The sequence below is a fragment of the Debaryomyces hansenii genome, assembly GCF_000006445.2.
Source record: "Debaryomyces hansenii CBS767 chromosome B complete sequence".
NCBI lineage: Eukaryota > Fungi > Ascomycota > Pichiomycetes > Serinales > Debaryomycetaceae > Debaryomyces > Debaryomyces hansenii.
This window is the reverse complement of record NC_006044.2, coordinates 497,641-515,876: the sequence shown is the minus strand read 5'-3', so window position 1 is coordinate 515,876 and position 18,236 is coordinate 497,641. Positions and strand designations below refer to the sequence as shown.

The 18,236-nt window shown below is 36.0% G+C and overlaps 10 protein-coding genes and 1 non-coding gene across 11 annotated transcripts; 4 read left to right on the top strand and 7 right to left on the bottom strand. All coding sequences in view use genetic code 12, as the record gives it.

Moving 5' to 3' along the window:
- Positions 1–31: 31 nt before the first annotated feature.
- DEHA2B06336g (DEHA2B06336p) lies at positions 32–2,539 on the bottom strand (the record flags this gene model as incomplete). Its single annotated transcript, XM_457236.1, has 1 exon — positions 32–2,539. One exon carries the CDS (start codon positions 2,537–2,539, stop codon positions 32–34), a length of 2,508 nt encoding a protein of 835 aa, XP_457236.2.
- A 326-nt stretch (positions 2,540–2,865) lies between these two features.
- Positions 2,866–2,954, bottom strand: DEHA2B06314r. Its single transcript is given in 2 exon segments — positions 2,866–2,902; positions 2,917–2,954. It is a non-coding gene; the product is annotated as a tRNA-Met (tRNA).
- A 549-nt stretch (positions 2,955–3,503) lies between these two features.
- On the top strand, positions 3,504–5,363 carry DEHA2B06292g (DEHA2B06292p; the record flags this gene model as incomplete). The annotated part of the gene is made up of 1 exon (XM_002770039.1): positions 3,504–5,363. One exon carries the CDS (start codon positions 3,504–3,506, stop codon positions 5,361–5,363), a length of 1,860 nt encoding a protein of 619 aa, XP_002770085.1.
- A 474-nt stretch (positions 5,364–5,837) lies between these two features.
- DEHA2B06270g (DEHA2B06270p) lies at positions 5,838–7,844 on the bottom strand (the record flags this gene model as incomplete). The annotated part of the gene is made up of 1 exon (XM_457233.1): positions 5,838–7,844. One exon carries the CDS (start codon positions 7,842–7,844, stop codon positions 5,838–5,840), a length of 2,007 nt encoding a protein of 668 aa, XP_457233.2.
- A 198-nt stretch (positions 7,845–8,042) lies between these two features.
- Positions 8,043–8,837, top strand: DEHA2B06248g (DEHA2B06248p; the record flags this gene model as incomplete). The annotated part of the gene is made up of 1 exon (XM_457232.1): positions 8,043–8,837. One exon carries the CDS (start codon positions 8,043–8,045, stop codon positions 8,835–8,837), a length of 795 nt encoding a protein of 264 aa, XP_457232.2.
- Positions 8,838–8,957: 120 nt separating this feature from the next.
- Positions 8,958–10,070, bottom strand: DEHA2B06226g (DEHA2B06226p; the record flags this gene model as incomplete). The annotated part of the gene is made up of 1 exon (XM_457231.1): positions 8,958–10,070. One exon carries the CDS (start codon positions 10,068–10,070, stop codon positions 8,958–8,960), a length of 1,113 nt encoding a protein of 370 aa, XP_457231.1.
- Positions 10,071–11,137: 1,067 nt separating this feature from the next.
- Positions 11,138–12,328, top strand: DEHA2B06204g (DEHA2B06204p; the record flags this gene model as incomplete). The annotated part of the gene is made up of 1 exon (XM_457230.1): positions 11,138–12,328. The coding sequence occupies one exon, from the start codon at positions 11,138–11,140 to the stop codon at positions 12,326–12,328; it is 1,191 nt and encodes a 396-aa protein (XP_457230.2).
- Positions 12,329–12,538: 210 nt separating this feature from the next.
- DEHA2B06182g (DEHA2B06182p) lies at positions 12,539–12,997 on the bottom strand (the record flags this gene model as incomplete). The annotated part of the gene is made up of 1 exon (XM_457229.1): positions 12,539–12,997. The coding sequence occupies one exon, from the start codon at positions 12,995–12,997 to the stop codon at positions 12,539–12,541; it is 459 nt and encodes a 152-aa protein (XP_457229.1).
- A 183-nt stretch (positions 12,998–13,180) lies between these two features.
- On the bottom strand, positions 13,181–15,880 carry DEHA2B06160g (DEHA2B06160p; the record flags this gene model as incomplete). Its single annotated transcript, XM_002770038.1, has 1 exon — positions 13,181–15,880. The coding sequence occupies one exon, from the start codon at positions 15,878–15,880 to the stop codon at positions 13,181–13,183; it is 2,700 nt and encodes an 899-aa protein (XP_002770084.1).
- Positions 15,881–16,374: 494 nt separating this feature from the next.
- DEHA2B06138g (DEHA2B06138p) lies at positions 16,375–16,953 on the top strand (the record flags this gene model as incomplete). Its single annotated transcript, XM_457228.1, has 1 exon — positions 16,375–16,953. The coding sequence occupies one exon, from the start codon at positions 16,375–16,377 to the stop codon at positions 16,951–16,953; it is 579 nt and encodes a 192-aa protein (XP_457228.1).
- A 64-nt stretch (positions 16,954–17,017) lies between these two features.
- DEHA2B06116g (DEHA2B06116p) lies at positions 17,018–18,124 on the bottom strand (the record flags this gene model as incomplete). Its single annotated transcript, XM_457227.1, has 1 exon — positions 17,018–18,124. The coding sequence occupies one exon, from the start codon at positions 18,122–18,124 to the stop codon at positions 17,018–17,020; it is 1,107 nt and encodes a 368-aa protein (XP_457227.2).
- Positions 18,125–18,236: the final 112 nt, after the last annotated feature.

The following is an 18,236-nucleotide window of genomic DNA, read 5'->3' as shown; positions in this document are numbered from 1 at the left end:
CATCGTAATAGTAAAAGTACATTATTAAAAATTAACCAAAATTCAAATCTTCTATTTGCTTCAATACGGTATCCACTAAGCGGTCATAAACGTCTGCTGTAATCAACCCGTTGCCATTAACACGATTATTATGGCCAAAATTAACAGCCAGATGAACTAAATCTCTGACAAAAGTTTCACTGACAATCTTAGGATTCAAAAAATCACTATTTAAACATTCTTCAACAGTCCATCTTTCATTAGGATTCCTAGTTAAGCACTTTTGCATCAATGCGATAGCACTTTGAGGCACCTTTATATTACCTATGCCTTTACCTGGATACTGTATCTTTACCTGCGGATTCATGATTGCCATTACTCTTTGATTTCCAGAGTATCCACCATATGGAGGCCTTCCATAAATCATCTGATATATAATACAACCGCATGACCAAACATCAGATGGCTTTCCAACTTTCCAGGTGTTTCTTTGCAGTCCATTTAACTGTTGTTGATTATTGTTGTTGTCTGGCGTTGGTAACCCTGGAAAAGCCTGACTAACTTCAACCAATGCCTCGGGTGCCATATAATTTGGTGTACCTATTTGAGATTCACGGTAAATATTTGCTGTATGATCCGGCACAGCATTAGCTATTCCAAAATCAATAATTTTCAAAATACCTCGAATAAATAAGAAATTCGCAGGCTTAAGGTCGCTATGAACTATTCCTGCTCTATGCACCGCTTGAACACATTTTAAAATTTCGATTGAATGATACTTGACAAAATTAATATCCAAGACATTATTCATGCTAAGCTTATTCTGAAAGACATGTGCCAAGTCAATATCACCACATTCCATCACTAGATAAATAGAGCCTTCACCAATAGCATGATCAACTAATTTAACTACTCTATCAGCATCCTTTAATTTCAACAATAAATCAATCTCTCCTTTAAATCCCTGTACACATAATTCATCAAATTGATCAAATGTAACCTTTTTAATGGCAAACAATTTATTGTTAGACAAAGACTTGACTTTATAAACTTTCGACGACCCACCTCTACCCAATAGCTCCAATTTTTCATACTGATTTCCATTAATGCTAATACATTTCTTCCTTTTGTAATCATCGGAACTACTTGGAGGGGTCACATTTGAGGTTGCATGTTGTGAAATAGGTTTAGGCAATTTAGGTTTTCTAAAATCTGTTTCATCAGCTGCAACTCTGTTAAGACGGTTAGGTGACACATTATTTAATGGTAATCTTGGCTGTTCGTTCTTTACGGATATATTTGAATCCTTTGAGGTTGAGAGAATTAAATTTTCCTTATTTCCTTCCTCGTTTGTGTCTGCCAAATATGAAGAAACAAACCCTTTTTTATCCAGTCTGTCATTTGCTTCATTCCTTGAATTGTTTAATTCACTTATCTCCATCTCAATATCTTGAATACTTTTGGATTTGGATAACTGACTCTCTATTTCGTTTATCCTTTTCTGTTCATCAATTCGTCTTCGCAATTCAGATTCTTTTTGCTTTGAAATGATATCATCTTCTGGCGACTCAGATTTCATCTTTTTCAATGTTTTGAAAAACACCGATTCTGGATTTTTCTCTTTCAAGTTATCTATGCGATTTATTTTTGGTGAAAAGTCCATCGTGAATAAGGGCGGAGGAGTTGATAATGCATTATTATTATTATTAGTGTTGATATTATCATCATTATTATTATCATTATTGTCATCATTGTTAATAGAAACCGCCCTATTGTGTGGGATCTGGAAGTCATTATTTTCATTACTAGATATACCGTCATATTCAGCTTGTGTACTTTTATCTTCATTCAATTTCATGGCCCTTTTGGGTGGACCTAACATCCTTCCGAATCGTCTTGTTCCTCTCATTCTCTTTAAAGTATGAACTTGTGAAATACTCGATTTTGTTTGGGAGGATGAACTTGGAGGAGGGTTTTCATTAAATGTAGTGGATGGCGTGTGATTGGATGAATTTCTTGACGTGGATTCATGTGGCGATATATCCATTAAATCGTCATTATACTCTGAAGTTGTATTATGAGTATGTGAACTGAAATTATTTGTAGACAAATTGAATGAGTTGTGAGCTGAAATATTATTTTGATTCTGTATATGTGGATTAGTGCTTGTTATGGCATTATGACTGGCATTATGGCTGGTATTATAGCTTTTATTATTGTTCGAGTTGCTAGTAGGCTCCATAGGTGCTGAACTATTGTTGTGACTTGAATGTGGCGTGTCTGGTTTTTCTATAGTATGAACTGGATCTGATTCTCTAAAATGAACTGATAATTTGTTTTTCAAGTTATTCTTCGATCTACTATTGGGAAAGTCAAATTCATATATCCCGGTTATATGCGAGGGCAGCTGTTTCGTTCTTTCATTTAATAATGCTATGCTATATGAACTTAAAGCTGGTGGTAAAAATGTATTATCATCGTCTTGTGCGTCCATAAAACGCTTCTTACCATTAGACAGCTTCGGTATATTGCTGGATGGCGTTATATCATTAAGGGGCATTATATTTCAATATGTAAATATAGCATATGTGATATGATTATGGATTTTTGAGCGATTGATGCTGATGATAAAGGATAAACTTCTGTGTGAATTTAAATAGCCTTTTAATATTTCAAACTCTCACTTAAGTGACTATTGAGTTAAATAAAACTGAAAGTACAAGTATTTGAATTATAGTTTGTGTATATGGTTATATACTATGCTCAGTGATGTTAATCTTTAGCTATGTATATTAAAAAGTATTATCCAAATGTAAACAAGACAGTTTCCAAAAACCACAAAACACGTTTTTGTGTAATAAAAATAAAAATTGCCCAAAAAAAAAATGCTCCACGGCAGGTTCGAACTGTCGACCTTCAGATGACACAGTTAATTAACTATGAGACTGACGCTCTGCCAACTGAGCTAGTGAAGCCACTTCTAATTCTTGTATTTCGTCACCGGAATACAGATATTAGGCAGGTTATGGAAATTAGTCTTTGCATCCGATATTGCTGTTATTGTGCATAGATAAAAGCGACACCGTAAAAAGGAATATGTAATGACGAAATATTTTTAAAAGCATACTCTAGTAGATTCTATTTTTAATGCAGTCATAATACTTTATGGTAAGTTCGTAGAATTATTCGAGGGCGCTTTTTTGCACTGAAGTTGTCATCAAGTTTAGAGTATAGTTATTGGTGATTTTTAATTCAGTAAGGCTTGGAATCCAAATAAGAATGTAAATTGAGCTAAGTGCTTTTGAGAACTATTAGACATTACCCAGTGACCTATTACGCTTCAATTACTCCAATTAGTGAAACATATCTAAAACTTAATTAAAGCATACATATGTAAGATAATCTTAATGAATTTAAAAGTGTTTTATTATGCTTATCAACATTTATATAATATAATTGAAGTTATCCCCTATCAATAAGTTTAAGTATAAACACAATAAGCAGAGGTATCTGAATTAAACGCAATGCCACGTATGTACTTCTCCGGTGAAGACAGCAATGATATTACCTTCGATGAACCAACCATGGATCGTCTTGTGGTGGATCCCACATTATTTGCTAGAGTCCAGAATGATGAAGAACAAAATGTTAGGGTATTTTTGGATACTCATTTGCTAAAGATTCGAAGTATGGGAGATTCAGTAGAGCATACTCCAGAGAAATTCGTGAGCAAGAACCATGCATCCGTAAGCGTAGGTATGGCACTTGATTTATCGGCACTAGCTTATATTACTGATGCAATGGTTAATGCTGAATTCAGAGAGATGAGCAGTGAAGAATTTAAAAGTAGCTATCTTGCACCTCTTGAAACTACTATCCGAAAGCTGAAGTTGCGCATAAGACCCTTAGCGGTCCAATATAATTACCCATTGGGAAATCCCGGCCAAGTGGAGTATCATATCCAAGAATACTGTAATACAATATCGTGGCCAATTCAAGACCTTTACCGAGATATTTGTGGTCCACACCACAGATTTGGAATCGCCTCATATTTAAGACCACTTTTGAATACAGATATATTTATAGAGCCCGATATTATACATTTCGCTGAATACGGATCAGAAAATGGACAGTTTCCTGAAATTTGTTTCGGGTTAGGTGATTACAAAACAGAGAATTACTATTTATCACAAGGATTTGGTGAATTAAAAGTAGCTATAGAAGATTTTAGGCGAAGGGATCAGCAGACCGAATACCTATTTCATGATACACATTGGAATCGTGGTATATTATTTGCTTTGGTCCTAAGTAAATATTTTTACGATGCTTTTCTCTGTGGCACGAATAGAGTTTTCATCTCGAACCATCAATCATTTTCAGGGTTTTTCAGATATGATATTGTCGAAGGCCAAATGTCCGTAGATTACTATATCATTAATGACCCAGAAACTGTTGCGAATGGAATTACTTTAAGGTCGGCAATGGCAGGCTTTTTCTACCAAACAGAGGATGATGCAATTGAGACTCAAAACAGGTCAAAAAAATATCTTACTATAGCCCATAAGGCCAATAAGTTGGACCCGTTACTTAACGTGCGTCCTAAATCTCTCAGAGATTCTTCGATGAGATCATTTGATACACTATCTGAAAATGCTGATAAAGAAAACGTCCATGAAATCCAGGACAAAATCTATGGCAACACATATTGTCGGGTAATTTACGATTCTGCAAAATGTTATCCTAGTTTGTCAGTGCAGCTCCCATCCACAGTGTTTGTCAAATTGTACTACTATTCTAGTCGGTTATGGAGACAGAATGATTTGGCATGTTTTAGTATTCCAGATAGAAAAAGTTACTATGATATGTTCTTCAATGAACTTGTAATTAATGAAGAAATTGCAAAATCACATTTTGCTTCGAATTTTCCAAAGATTTTCGCTTCAGGCTATTGGAATGGGCTTACTAGTCATCCAATGCATATATTTGAATATTTAGGGAAAGAAATACCAAAGGAAAAGTGGGACGAGAAAAGGGTTTATGAGGTTATTAGATTAAGACTCAACGAACTCCATCTGTTGAGAATCTCGCATAATGACGTACGGAGGAGCAACATTCATGTTTCAGAATCAGATAAGGTAACCTTAGTAGACTTTGGATTATCGGAATACCCGTGCAGTGAAGCAAGCAAACAGGGTGATCTTGAGTCTCTTGATAGCATATTTGGGGTGACAAATAAGAGAGAAGTTGCAAGTCTAGTTGCAGTTAACGACAAAGCTGACATTGATCATAATGATGAAGATGATGCAAATACTTCCTCTGAGGTTGAGCTCGCTGAAATGAGTTTCGAGTCGCACGATACGAAAACTACAACTACAACGAAGTAGGGTTTTAATTGAAGCATAATATACGTCTCTCTTATTTGCTGTAGCTAATAAAGGCAGAATGTAAATTTCTCACCGTTATAAAAGCTCCGTATGTTGTCTAATCTTGTCTCAAAATTTATTCATATTTGAAGGAATGAAAATAAAAGTGGTGATGTAAGATTAAGATATGTACTTCAATTTACTTATGTCATCACCCAAGAGGCGAGGTCTATTCCAATTTCTGGTACTGCAATATTGTATGATTTGGCTCTAATGGGTGCAGACCGTTCCAAAAATTGTTTTGATATATAAACTATAGAGATGTTATTCTAGACCACAAGTTTTGAGAAAAATTCTTTCGAAGATGCCATTAGCGCTTGTTAGGTCGACCAGACTTTGCTACATCTTATAAATTGTGAAAAGCTGATTGAAATGTACTAGCGTGTATGTGACATTCTATACAGTTTATAAAAGTATACTAGAAACAAAAGATGACTAGAACCCACCAGTCATGTTTCGAATTTTATCAACTTCCTCCTGTAATGCTTTCAAGTCGTCTAATATATTGGCGGTACTATCATTATTGGAGTTATTGGCATACATTCCTGACGTCCCGTCTTCTTGTATCTGACCGTTCAAAGACACCTTGGGTGGTAGTGGAGGGGTAGGAGAGTTGGATGCCATATTGTTCATACTTGTCGATGTGTTCCTTTTCCTTGATGGAGGAGGTGGGGGAGGTACTGGCCTCTTGCTATTCGTCCCGTTAGTTGGGCTATTTGATGGAGGAGATCTTGGGGGTGGAAGTGGTGCCGAATAGTTGTTCATGATGCCTAGATGGTTGGTGGTATAATTCGTATCATTATTGGTAGACAGCTGAAATGCAGGGGAACTATTTCTTGGAGTTGGCGAAGATACTGACCTTGATCTTCTATTGTTTGGGACAGGAGGTGGAGGTAACGATCGGTTATTATATGATGTACCTATTTTTGATGGCGATCCGTTATCTGCAACCCGCGAGTTTTGAAGCGTGTTAGATAATGTATTACCTGTCATTTGGTTCGTGAATGATTGTAATGATATCTTAGGTGTCGATTCAGTATCCGAACTGTCTGGAGCAAATAACTTGGCCATATCGCTTGGATCTGAAACAAGCGGCATTGGTGAAGTAGCTTCATCATTTCTATTATCAATGGAGTCTCTATTATACATTTGAGATATTTGGGCAGGCCCAGTCATATTAGGCTTTAAATATGACTGCTGCTGTTGATTTTGCTGATCTGGTTGGGGAGACGGACTGAAATATCTAGCCATCTGCGCAGGTCCAGTCATATTGGGCTTTAAATATTCACGCAGTTGCTGTTGGTCAGGCTGAGGTGATGGGCTGAAAAATCTAGCCATCTGTGCTGGGTCGGTATTGTTAGATGCCAATAAGTTATCCTGACTGTAGCCATCGTGGAAATGAATATTTGCCGGAACACCATCTATTGATGCAGTATCAACAGAATGTAAATTTTGAAAATGATTTATTTGGGATTCCATGTCTTTCAAAATTTCACGCTCCTCTTCATCGTTTTGATGGGCAGGCTGCTGCGCCGATTGTGATTGGTTGATTCTTCCTAACAATTGATCCATTGGCAACGAATAATCGATCAGTTGAGGTTGAGGAGAAGGAATAGGCGAGTTTAGTATCACGGAATCATGGATATCAGTTACAATTTGATCAGAAAATTTAACTGATTTTGCCTTCTTCGATTTCTTCTTTTTATGATTGACCTCTCCTGGCCTCTCCCCTGTCAACATGAATTGGGTAAAACTGTCCAAATCCAACGGCTTGCTTTCATCTTGTTCCTCTGGTAGTAAGGAATCATTATCGTTATCGTTATCGCTGCTTTCATCATCATCGTCACTTTGCCTTTTCTTACTTAAAATTGAAGGGGGTGTGGGTACTGAAGTTTGCACTTTGATTAACTTCCGACTGGGTTCCAACTCATTCAAAGCATGCGAGATCAATCTTAGTAATGCAAAAAACTCCCCAATGTTTATAGAATGTAATATCTTATTGAATAATTTTCGTAATTTGTCCTTTATCGAATCTGAAATCTTAAAGTTATGTAAAAAACTGAACACGTCATTCATTGATACTGTCCTCGAATTTGTTCGAGCTAGTATATCACTATACCATCTCATATATGTTTTAGATTCTTCTAACGTTAATTCCTGAGCAGTTAACGATAGTGGTATACTAGGTTCATCATCCTCATATTTTCCCATATTGCCCTGATTATTAGGATACGACGGTGACGAATAAGACAACTGATCCGCCAGTGCATTGGAATACTTGTATGAATTACCATTATTAGATCTATCAAACGGCCCATCATTATTTCTGGAATTAAGATCACTGTTGCTGTTGAACCCAAAAGAGACGGGCGGTGCCGGAGAGTTCGATCCACTCTCACTATTTGATGCTATATTTAGCCAATCAAAACCTGAACCATTCATAATATACAATTTTTACTGTCGAACAAAACCTTGAGACTAGGAGGGTGATTGTAGGTTTTAATGGTAGAAATCCCGTGGGTTGATATAAATACAATTGTCGATAATGAACTAATTTTATCTAGCATCAAATATGTGCGCACGTAAAATTATATTAGAGAATGCTTATTTTTAAATGATATAATCTAGAGATTGGACAGTATGAACATCAATTTGAAAAGAAAAGCACCAGGTAATAAGCCGGTCATAAAGAAAGCACGAGCCAATGGATTTGGGTTTAATAATGGCGAAGATGAAAGCAGTAGTGAATCAGAAACGGAAGAAATGAACTTTGAAAAATCTATTCAAGCCAAATCACAGAAGATAGCGAAGCAATTAGCAGGTGACAATAAGACAGACATGGTTGAAATAATATCCCAGATAGAGGAGCCAGATTCTAAAAATGTGCCGAGAAAAAAAGTTGAAGGACTGAAATATATCAATAAGTTGTTAGATTCGAAAAAGCAACGAGAAAAAGATCGCATACTATCAAGACAAGAGTACAACAGCAAGCAAATAGAAGAAAATAAAGATGCTGTGGTGTTTGAAAGTGAGGATTACAAGAAACAAAAGGAGGAATTTTTGAGAATGAAGGAGGAAGAGCGTGTTGAAGATGAGGAACCCAATAATGCACAATTTTATTCGAAACTTTTGCAATCTAGAGAGAGACGAGGTGATCCAAATGACACTCCTCGAAGTATTATAGCAAACAAGGAAGATAGTCAAGAAGATACGAATATAGTGCATGAGGAGACGAATATATTTTCAGGAAAAAATAAATTCAATGAACCTATGAGAGCTACACGAAAATTTAATACGAATATAATGAATTATAAAACAAACAAAAAGGAAGGAAATCAGTTGCTAGACAAGTTGAAAAATCTAATCAAGAGTAAGATTACCCCAGATGATATTCGAGATTATAAGAAGCGATATTGGAATAGATATGATAGTTAAATTACTATGAATAAATGAATGACAAATGAATAAATTAACAATGAATAAATTAACAATGAAAAAATAGGTAATGTAGAACTATAATTGTAGAACTATAATCAATGCACTGATGAATTAAAATTAATCTTCTCTCATAGCCTCCTGCAATGCCAAAGTGTCAACATGTTGTTGTCTTTGAGTACGAGGAGCTGGACCAGTTGGGTTATTCGATGTCCAATCGACGTCTTCTTCTAAGCTTCTGGGGTTGGTAATTTCACCGGGTCCGGTTGACACATTGGAGCCGGCCATCTTTTCAATTTCTTGCGCGGATGGCATGAAAATAACTCTTGAACCTGGCGACTTGGCCATGTTTTGCATGGCATCCAAATATCTAATTTGCATAGCTGGCTTCGATGCCAAGATATCAGCAGCCTTTCTCATTAACTTGGCACTTTCAACTTCAGCCTTAGCATTAATGATCTTACCTTCACCAATTCTCTTGGCTTCAGCAGCCATGGATAACGAAGCTTGGACCTTTTCTTGTAATTGCAAGTCCTTGATCAAAATAGATTCAATATTGACACCCCAATCGAATGCAGTCTTGGCAATAACACCCTCGATCGATTCAGCAATCTCTTCTCTCTTTTCAACCACGTCTTGTAACACTCTACACCCAATTACATCTCTCAAAGTTGTCTGGGTTCTTTCAATGATAGCATTGTGGATGTCCGAAATCGAGTAGATGGCCTTTTGTGGGTCAATGATGTTATAGTACACCACGGAAGTAATTACCACACTCACATTATCTTTAGTGAAACAACGTTGTGCAGGTATTTCACGAATGATCACCTTAATATTCACTCGGGTCAACTTCTCGGACCAAGTGTTCACGTAGGTAAGACCTGGCTCAACAGTTCTCGATAAAGCACCGAATGTTTGCACTAACCCAACTTCACCTTGTTGCACTTCCTTATATGGGTTGCTACAAAGACAACAATAAGCCCCACATGTACCAAACATCGACCCAAGCCCACTGATAAACGATTGGTATCCACTGGCCTTTGGAGTTTCATATTTTTTGGCAAAATTTTTCATAACCATTTCTGGCTTCACTCCTGGTTCGTGGTTCACTACTGGGGCCGGTTTTTGAAACTGTGGTTCGGCCTCATAATTATCCTGTCTCAATTGACTTGGACCACCGTTTTGTCTCTTGTAATTATCTGGATCAAAAGATTCTGCTGATTGCACCGACATTTTAGCTTGTATAATATACTATCTGTATACGTTTAAAAGAATTATTTATTATTAAAACAATTATTTGAAATCAATTGTGTAATTGTTGTGTACACAAATATTCTTGTTATGAAATAAATATCTGATTCCCTAACAAGGAATACCCTGTCTATTTATACATTATACGTTTGAAGGTATCACCGACCATAACCGGCACTTGTTCCACATTTGCGTCGAGCTACGCTTCAAGGCTGATAACGAACGTCTACTAATGACTCAATGCTTCATGCATCGCTTGTCAACTCACTGGATTGACTTATTATCCACCAATGCCAGTCATGAATTTATGTCCGTACATATATGCTGCAGTGGACCGTACATCGGATAGAATGCAGTTATGCTTTATCATGCCTTCATGGTAAAACACACCTGAGATTTGGTCATGGAGCAGACCGTACATACTGCGTCTTGCATAGACCCTTTAGCGGGCTTATAACATACATACGAGATGGGCGGATTGACCACTATTTCCCGACAACGTGTAAATAAAGTCATGACGGCGACTAATCAAACAATGGTACGTAATTACATAATTATTTTACGAACAATAGACCAGCCGCATAGCTGCTCAGACGTTTCGTGAGTTCTTGGCTGAGTATTAAGATCGAGTAGAAAATGTAACGGTCCGATATTGAACAGAAGTTAGACAGTCATTTTTCAGTGATGGTGACGAGAATATATAGATATTAATCCTGGGTCGACACAAAAGAGGTCGTTTGGTTGGCGTATAATAAAGTGTATGATAACATGGTGGAGGTGTTGACATGAAGAACCAAATGCGAAGTGCGAAGTGCGACGCGGGAAAGGGGGGAGATGAAAAAAAAAGTCAAACACGCACAGGGGAAAGTCGAACCCATGACGTTTCCGAAAATATTCTCCGAAGTCACATGGAAAATCATTTGCACGTGTGGTGATCCTGAATATCGATTTTTTCACGATACATATAGAGTCAGAATATATAAAGCAAACAAAATTTAGAAAGAGCTGGCGTCAATTGGAGTAAGAACAGGTTGTGTACGTATTAGAACATGGGACTTTTCATTGATGGAAACAAATTAGAGAATTTGAAACTCTACAAGTACTCTGCGGAGGATCATTCGATTATTTCGAAGTTTATCTTGAAAAAATGGTGGAACTCCTTTGTGGAGATTTTTCCACTTTCAATGGCGCCCAACGCTGTGACATTGCTTGGTTTAGGGTTTATTTTATTAAACTTGTTGTGTGTGTTTTACTACGATCCGTTTTTGGATGAAGCGTCACCTAGATGGTGCTATTTCTTCTATGCGTTTGGGTTGTTCATGTACCAGACGTTTGACGGTTGTGACGGGTGTCATGCGAGAAGAACAGGGCAAAGTGGGCCATTGGGAGAGTTGTTTGATCATTCTGTTGACGCCATCAATACCACATTGGGCACGATTGTATTTGGATCGGTGTTCAACTTGGGGTACGGTTGGTTGTTTCTTATCGCGCAGTTTGCATCTGTATGCAATTTCTACACTTCGACCTGGGAAGAATATCACACTCATACTTTGTATTTGTCGGAGTTCAGTGGACCAGTTGAGGGTATTTTGATGATTTGCGTGTGCTTTATCTTGACGGGGATCTTTGGGCGTGAGTTGTGGTCTATCAAGTTGCTTGAACTCGACTTGAGCTCTATTGGCTATAGTGACAATTATGTTCTCGATAGCTCGAGTATCATTGTTGTTCTTGGCTTGGGCTCGTTGTACTTTAACATCTCGTCGGCCATGGCTAACGTTAACAAGAAGTACGCCTCTGAACATGCTGGTGATTCGTCAAAGGCGAAGACTGTCACCTTGGAAGCATACAAAGGTTTGATACCATTCTTTGGGTATTATGCCACCATTGTTTTGTTCGTCGTATTATATCCAGAAATCATTTCGCAATTTGGCTTTCCATTGGTGATTTCCATTGGTTGTTCCATTGCATTTTCAGTCGGTAGAATTATTTTGGCTCACTTGACGTTGCAATATTTCCCAATGGTTCAATATCCAATGTTCATGCCACTCGTACAGTTATTTTTAGCCAAAGTACTGATTAGTGTTTATGGCTACGACTACTACAAGGTCTTGGGTGCGGTCAGTTGGTTAGGTTGTGGAGTCACCCTAGGCATCCATGCGTTTTTTATCACTGAAATTATTAGTGAAATTACTTCCTATTTGGATATCTATGCTTTAACTATAAAGCATAAGAGAGCTTAGAGGCCTAATCCATTTGGTATTTATTTAGATTAGATCAATAGTTATCCTTGCTCTTAATAAAATCTACTGCATCAACATAGTATATTTTTGTACATTTCGAAGTATATAATTCATTGGATAATCCATAAATAACGAATGAATAATGAAGGAATAAAAATATGATAGAGAAGTTTCAATTCTTTATATACAAGGTTTTTGAATAATCTTTGATTAGGCAGTGGCTGGCTTTTCAGTGCTCTTGAAAGCTTCTTCAGAGCCTGGGGCTAACACATCTTGTGCTGATTGTTGTAAAGACATTTCTTTTTCCATTTCTTGTAATTGTGTTTCGGCTAAGATGGCTAAAGATAATGGAACACCAAGCAATAAAGCGGAAGATGTCAAGGTCCACAATAAGTTACCAGATTTGCTGAAACCAGAATATAATGTATCTTTGATAGTCTCACCGGCAGAAACAATTTGAGTTCTATGTTGTGGTGGAATAACATCTTTCAATGCAACAATTCTATCAAGAAGAGTTTCATTTTCAAAGTCGAAATCGTCATCTATGTCGGAATCTGAATCGGAAGCTTCACTATCACTGAAAGTTTCTTCTTTTGCTGCGTGGGTAGCTGCTGGACCTTGATCAAATCTAGTAGCAGACTCGTCGTCAATTTGAGTTAATTTAACCATTTTGTTTTATTATTATATTGTATTTATCTAATGTATTGCTCTTTCTAAAGCTTTGTCAAGCATTCCAAAGTATCGGAAGTCGAAAATCGTCAAAACTTTTCAAAATGGTAATAACACTACTAGTACTATATATTTATGTCAATTACACACTATAACATGGTTGAAAAATATTGCCTATAATAATCATACATCAAAGTTCTCCAAATTGTCATCTAAGTTGATATTTGGTATCTCTTCTGTCGAAATTTGGTAACCAAGACTTTCCATTTGAAGAGGATAATTTTTGATATTGTAAAATTGTAATAATGCTCGTAAAGCAATTTCTTGATCAAATGAGTTATTGAAATCATTCTCTAAATCCTTTCCGCTTAACCAGTTATCTCTGAGTCCTAGTCTGCAATTAAGGTATATTTTGGAAATTAAATCCATATTAATCGACTTCCATTTCCTTCCTTGATATGGTATTAATTTTTTCAATATTTTTAGAATCGGCTTGTTAATAAATTCGTTATCATAATTAAGCAAGACGATTTTGAATAGTTCAGTTGGTTTCAATTCATTTAAGGTGAAGATTCTCTGAGTAAGGTTTTTGATCAAGACTTTGTTGGTGATGTTGAGCAAATTCACCAAAATAAAGCAGAAGTTTTCGTTGAATCTTTTGATGGTTATGTTACTAATATTATTGGAATCAATTTCATTGGGTAATTTCTGTATCGACGTTTTGTTTATGAATTCGTATTTATGATCGTTAGGATAGTCATTGCAACAGTTATTGAAAAATTCAAATCTGGGCAATTTAATCTGTGGATTCATTAGTTGGTTTTGGTTTATCAATATTTCATACTCGACAACGTTATCATGGTCATCTTTTCCATCCTTATTATTGTAGAATTCTTGAAGGTCACTATTATTGAACGCCCTAGTCATGTATTCAAACAATACATTGAAATATTGATCGTCAAATAATATGGATGAAAAATAGTAATATTTCAAAACATTACTGGTTTTAAACCATTTTAGTAGGAGGTTTATTATACTACTCGTAGCCTTTAATGTAATCTCCTTAATTTTCACCACCTCTAGTTGCTGCATCAAGACAAAATCAATTTTGGCTTTTGATTTCATGTCGACATTTTTATCATTATTGAAGTGAGAACTTTCCGGATTCAATTCCCATTCAGCAAAATTCAAGCTGTAGTCTAGTTTGTTCGACTTCATAGTTTCAATTAATATCAGAACCAACGAATGGAACCTACAAAGATTCTTTTTATAGAAGGATTCAACCCTCAAGAGAGAATGAATCTCATCCTTTCTGTCTGGGTATTTCTCAAATAAGTCATCACTATATTCAAATTCGTCAAATTGATATGACTTATCGTCATCATATTCATCGATAAAACCTCTTTCTTGGATCATGAATTTCTGTCTTTCATTCCATAGTTGTTTATTTGAGTAACTTTCATAGACCGAATTCTTCAAGATATCACTGGCCTCTTTTATAGCGTAAGGAACTTCTGCTTCGTTGGTCTTTGGATAAATGAATGGCATACCCTGGTTAGTTTGATACAGTTTCCGTATCTTTTCACCACCAGACATGTAATCTGATGGAGCTGAAGGTGGTGATGGAACTGGTGTTGCAATATGTACCGTCTGCGCAGGCAATTGACTAAGAATTGTATGCGATTTATTCGGTCTTGGATTTTCAAGTAAGTTTGACAACGAATTGGAATGACTATTCATGGACATGAAATACTGGTATTCGTTATCAATTGATTTATTATCTTCTTCTAGAGCTTCTTTGAGGGCGCTGAATTCATATATATCTCTTTTTGAAAGCAGCTTTGCTTCATCATCTTTATACAACGGAAATCTATCCGTCAAGTCTTCTCTGAACGTGAAATAATCTAGCGGAGAACAAGTTAGCTTATTTGATGGTATATCCTTACCTCTTTTATTTACTATTCCATGCATATCGATCAAAAAGTCATTTACCTTAGATAAATGGGAGCTATCTCCCATTTCTATTAGAATCAATTTCCACACTATCATGAATAAATACCTGGCCCGATATGATCTATTATGGTTCCATTTCCAGTGCTCGATAAATCGAATAAAATCAGAAAGTATATCAGATTTTGCAAGGGATTCACGTAACTTTCTCAAATTAACGAGATCGTCGTCTTCGAGTATCACATTTATCATGAAATAAAATAATGTCAATGCTTTGAAGTACCTTGATTCCAGATTTTTTGACAATGTTAAGTGATGCACATCTTTAGAATCAGACTCTATTCTTCCAGCAATGAATGTTTGTAATATCAGAGTCAACTTCTCAAATAACCCCATTTCAAATAACACCTTGCAGTTATCATTAATCGAATGCAATTGCTTTTCCTTGTCATTGCAATGCCTATATTTTCCGAGTGCAAAGTAAACCAATGACTCTAATGACTTTCCATCTTGAGATTCAACTTTCGAAATACATTTCTCCACCAATTCTATATCACTGATATCTAGGCGATGTTTATGATTATCATACGTCTCCAGAATTCGCTGCAATCCTCCTAACACACTGAAATCATTGAATGCAAACCATTCACTCAATTCATTCTCCAAGCTTCCATAGTCACGATAATCATAAGCTAGATGCGTCTTAGTGACTAGAAACAGGTAATTGTTCGCTATCGACCTCCCTTGAGCATCATCTTCGTTATCTTCATCATTATTCTGATTGGCGATCTGTTCAGCTCTTGCATTCAACTTCTTCTGAAATGTTTCATCTAGCGATGTATCATACAACTCCTTTTTCGTGGATGCATCCGGATTATCAATAAGCTGGTCCTCGAGCTGGTCAATCAGAATAAGTTCATCTTGCATAGCCATTCTTGAATAAGGATTATGACCGTATTGGGTACTTTCCTAGCTATTTGTATGGTACTAATTACACTTGATATACATGAGGATCTACATACAGGATATGACCTTCTTGATGATTCTTCCATTTATGACAGAAGAGATGGCCAACATTATTAAGATACCAACATATGGTCATTGGTTATCTAGTACTAGACTGCAAGATCCACGAGAAGACCAATTGTATGACAACCTTACCATTGTTGGTGCTTTCTAATGGCCAAATGTAATCTATAATTCAATAAACTCACGTGATTATATTTATGGACCAAAATTTTTCAAGATACTAATAGTTATAAGCATTAGTATATACTGGGATAACAACCTCTAGCAGATAGATCTAAGGATTGTTTTAACAACTAATCAAGTCAGCATCTACATAATTTTACATAAAATATTTTTATCTTGTTTTGATTACTCGTTTGTTCTCATTTAAAATTAATAACATTACATTTGCATTACACATGAATAATTTAGATCAAATCATAAACTTGAAAGTCAAAGTGACTACACTTTTAGACCAGTCAATTACAGGTACCATATATGCATATTCCCCATCCAATGAACTTCTAGCGTTGAAAACTGGTAGTGGTAAGAATAATGTAAAGCCAGAGACTTTCAGATTCATCAATACAGCATATATCAAGACTATCCAGGTATTACCTCCATTTCCTAAAAAGAATCAAAATCCACATCATAAGAACAACACAAATGTAGCAAGGGTTCCAATAAATGAGATTGAAGCTAATTTGAACGATTCAATTAAGAACTACAAGAATAGTCTATTAATTAACAATCCAAAGGCATCACCAATTGCAATTAAAATCTTTGAGAAGTTTTTCAAGTTGTATGGAATCGATAATGTTAAATGGCAAGGTTCTGATATCATACTATTTGATGAAATTAGGTTAGCGAAGCCTTATACTCTAGGAAAATCCGGTAATATCGTCAAGTTGGATGAAAATTCAAAAGCCATGAACATGGTTGAAGATGTGTTGAAAGAAATTTGGCTCGAGGTGGATAACGAAAAGCGTGGTGGGTAAACTAACTATCGAATTCAATTTATATAAATATTTATGATATGTAGTAAATAGTATATTAATCTTGTTAATAGTACAATCTCCAGCATATATCCAAACTTTCAAACAACTTCATACCTTTTTGATGAGTACCCTTAAAGCCATCTAAAATTTCCCACTGCAAGGTATACTGTCCTTTGATGAATCTATCGTCCAGTATGGAATCAATGGCAAAAATATTCGTACTATTCGAATGCAAAGTTTCGAAAAATACATTAAACCAAGAGAAACACCAATGCTTGACTGATATTCTTACATCCTTCAAGTCAGAAATGTATATTGGGTTTCCAGGAATAACAATGACATTATTCATATTTTGTTTTCGTATGTCCGAAGAATTAACTTGGTACACATGCTTAGTTTGGACTCCATTGGGGTAATCTTGCCGTTTGACGTAGGTCTCAAGAATTAAATCTAACTCTAAGCAGCTGGTTTTAATATCATCTGAAGGTTTAAGATTATTTATTCTTATCATTGTAATGCAAGATTTCTTCAGATCAAACATTGATTCATTTTTCGTGAACCCATGATAGATCTCTTTCAAGTCGGGTGTAATATTCAAGTATTCAAACCAGTACTCAAGATATCTTCTTTGAGATAGTATTGACACACCATCTCCAGCACTGGGCCTCATTCTCTTCTGAGTATATAATTCTATTGCTTCAAGTGGACATATCTTCAGTTGTAGATTTAAGCTCTTATAAATCAAATATGAGCAGCAAATGGTACCTGACCTTCCTTTACCTGATTTACAATGAAGAACCGCAACATTCTTAGTGGATTGGCTTAAAAACGTATCTATTTCTTTAGTACTTTCAATAAATATTCCTATAGTGGGCGGTTGATGATCAGGAAACGGAAAATGACTAACTTTAGACATAACATCCTTACTTTCATACCCTGGTTCCTCTCCTCTTAGGTTCCATATATGCCAATGAGAATCGTGGTTTGCAGTCAAAAATTTGACTAAGTCTTCAACGGAGTGTCTGTAGAATGTTTGTAAATAATTGGTAACCGGACCCGAACAAACAATTATTTGAGGAGTTATATATGATAAGTCAAACAGTAAGTTCAATTTTGGATCGTAATGACTTTGTTTCGGTGATCCTACAATGGATCTTAATATCGATTTCATTAATATTTCTAAATTTCCACTAATACTCGATCAAGTTTTATCACTCATTAGTACCTTTCAATATAACAAACAACAAGTGACGCTAGTAATTTAATCAGCTGGATGTGAAGTT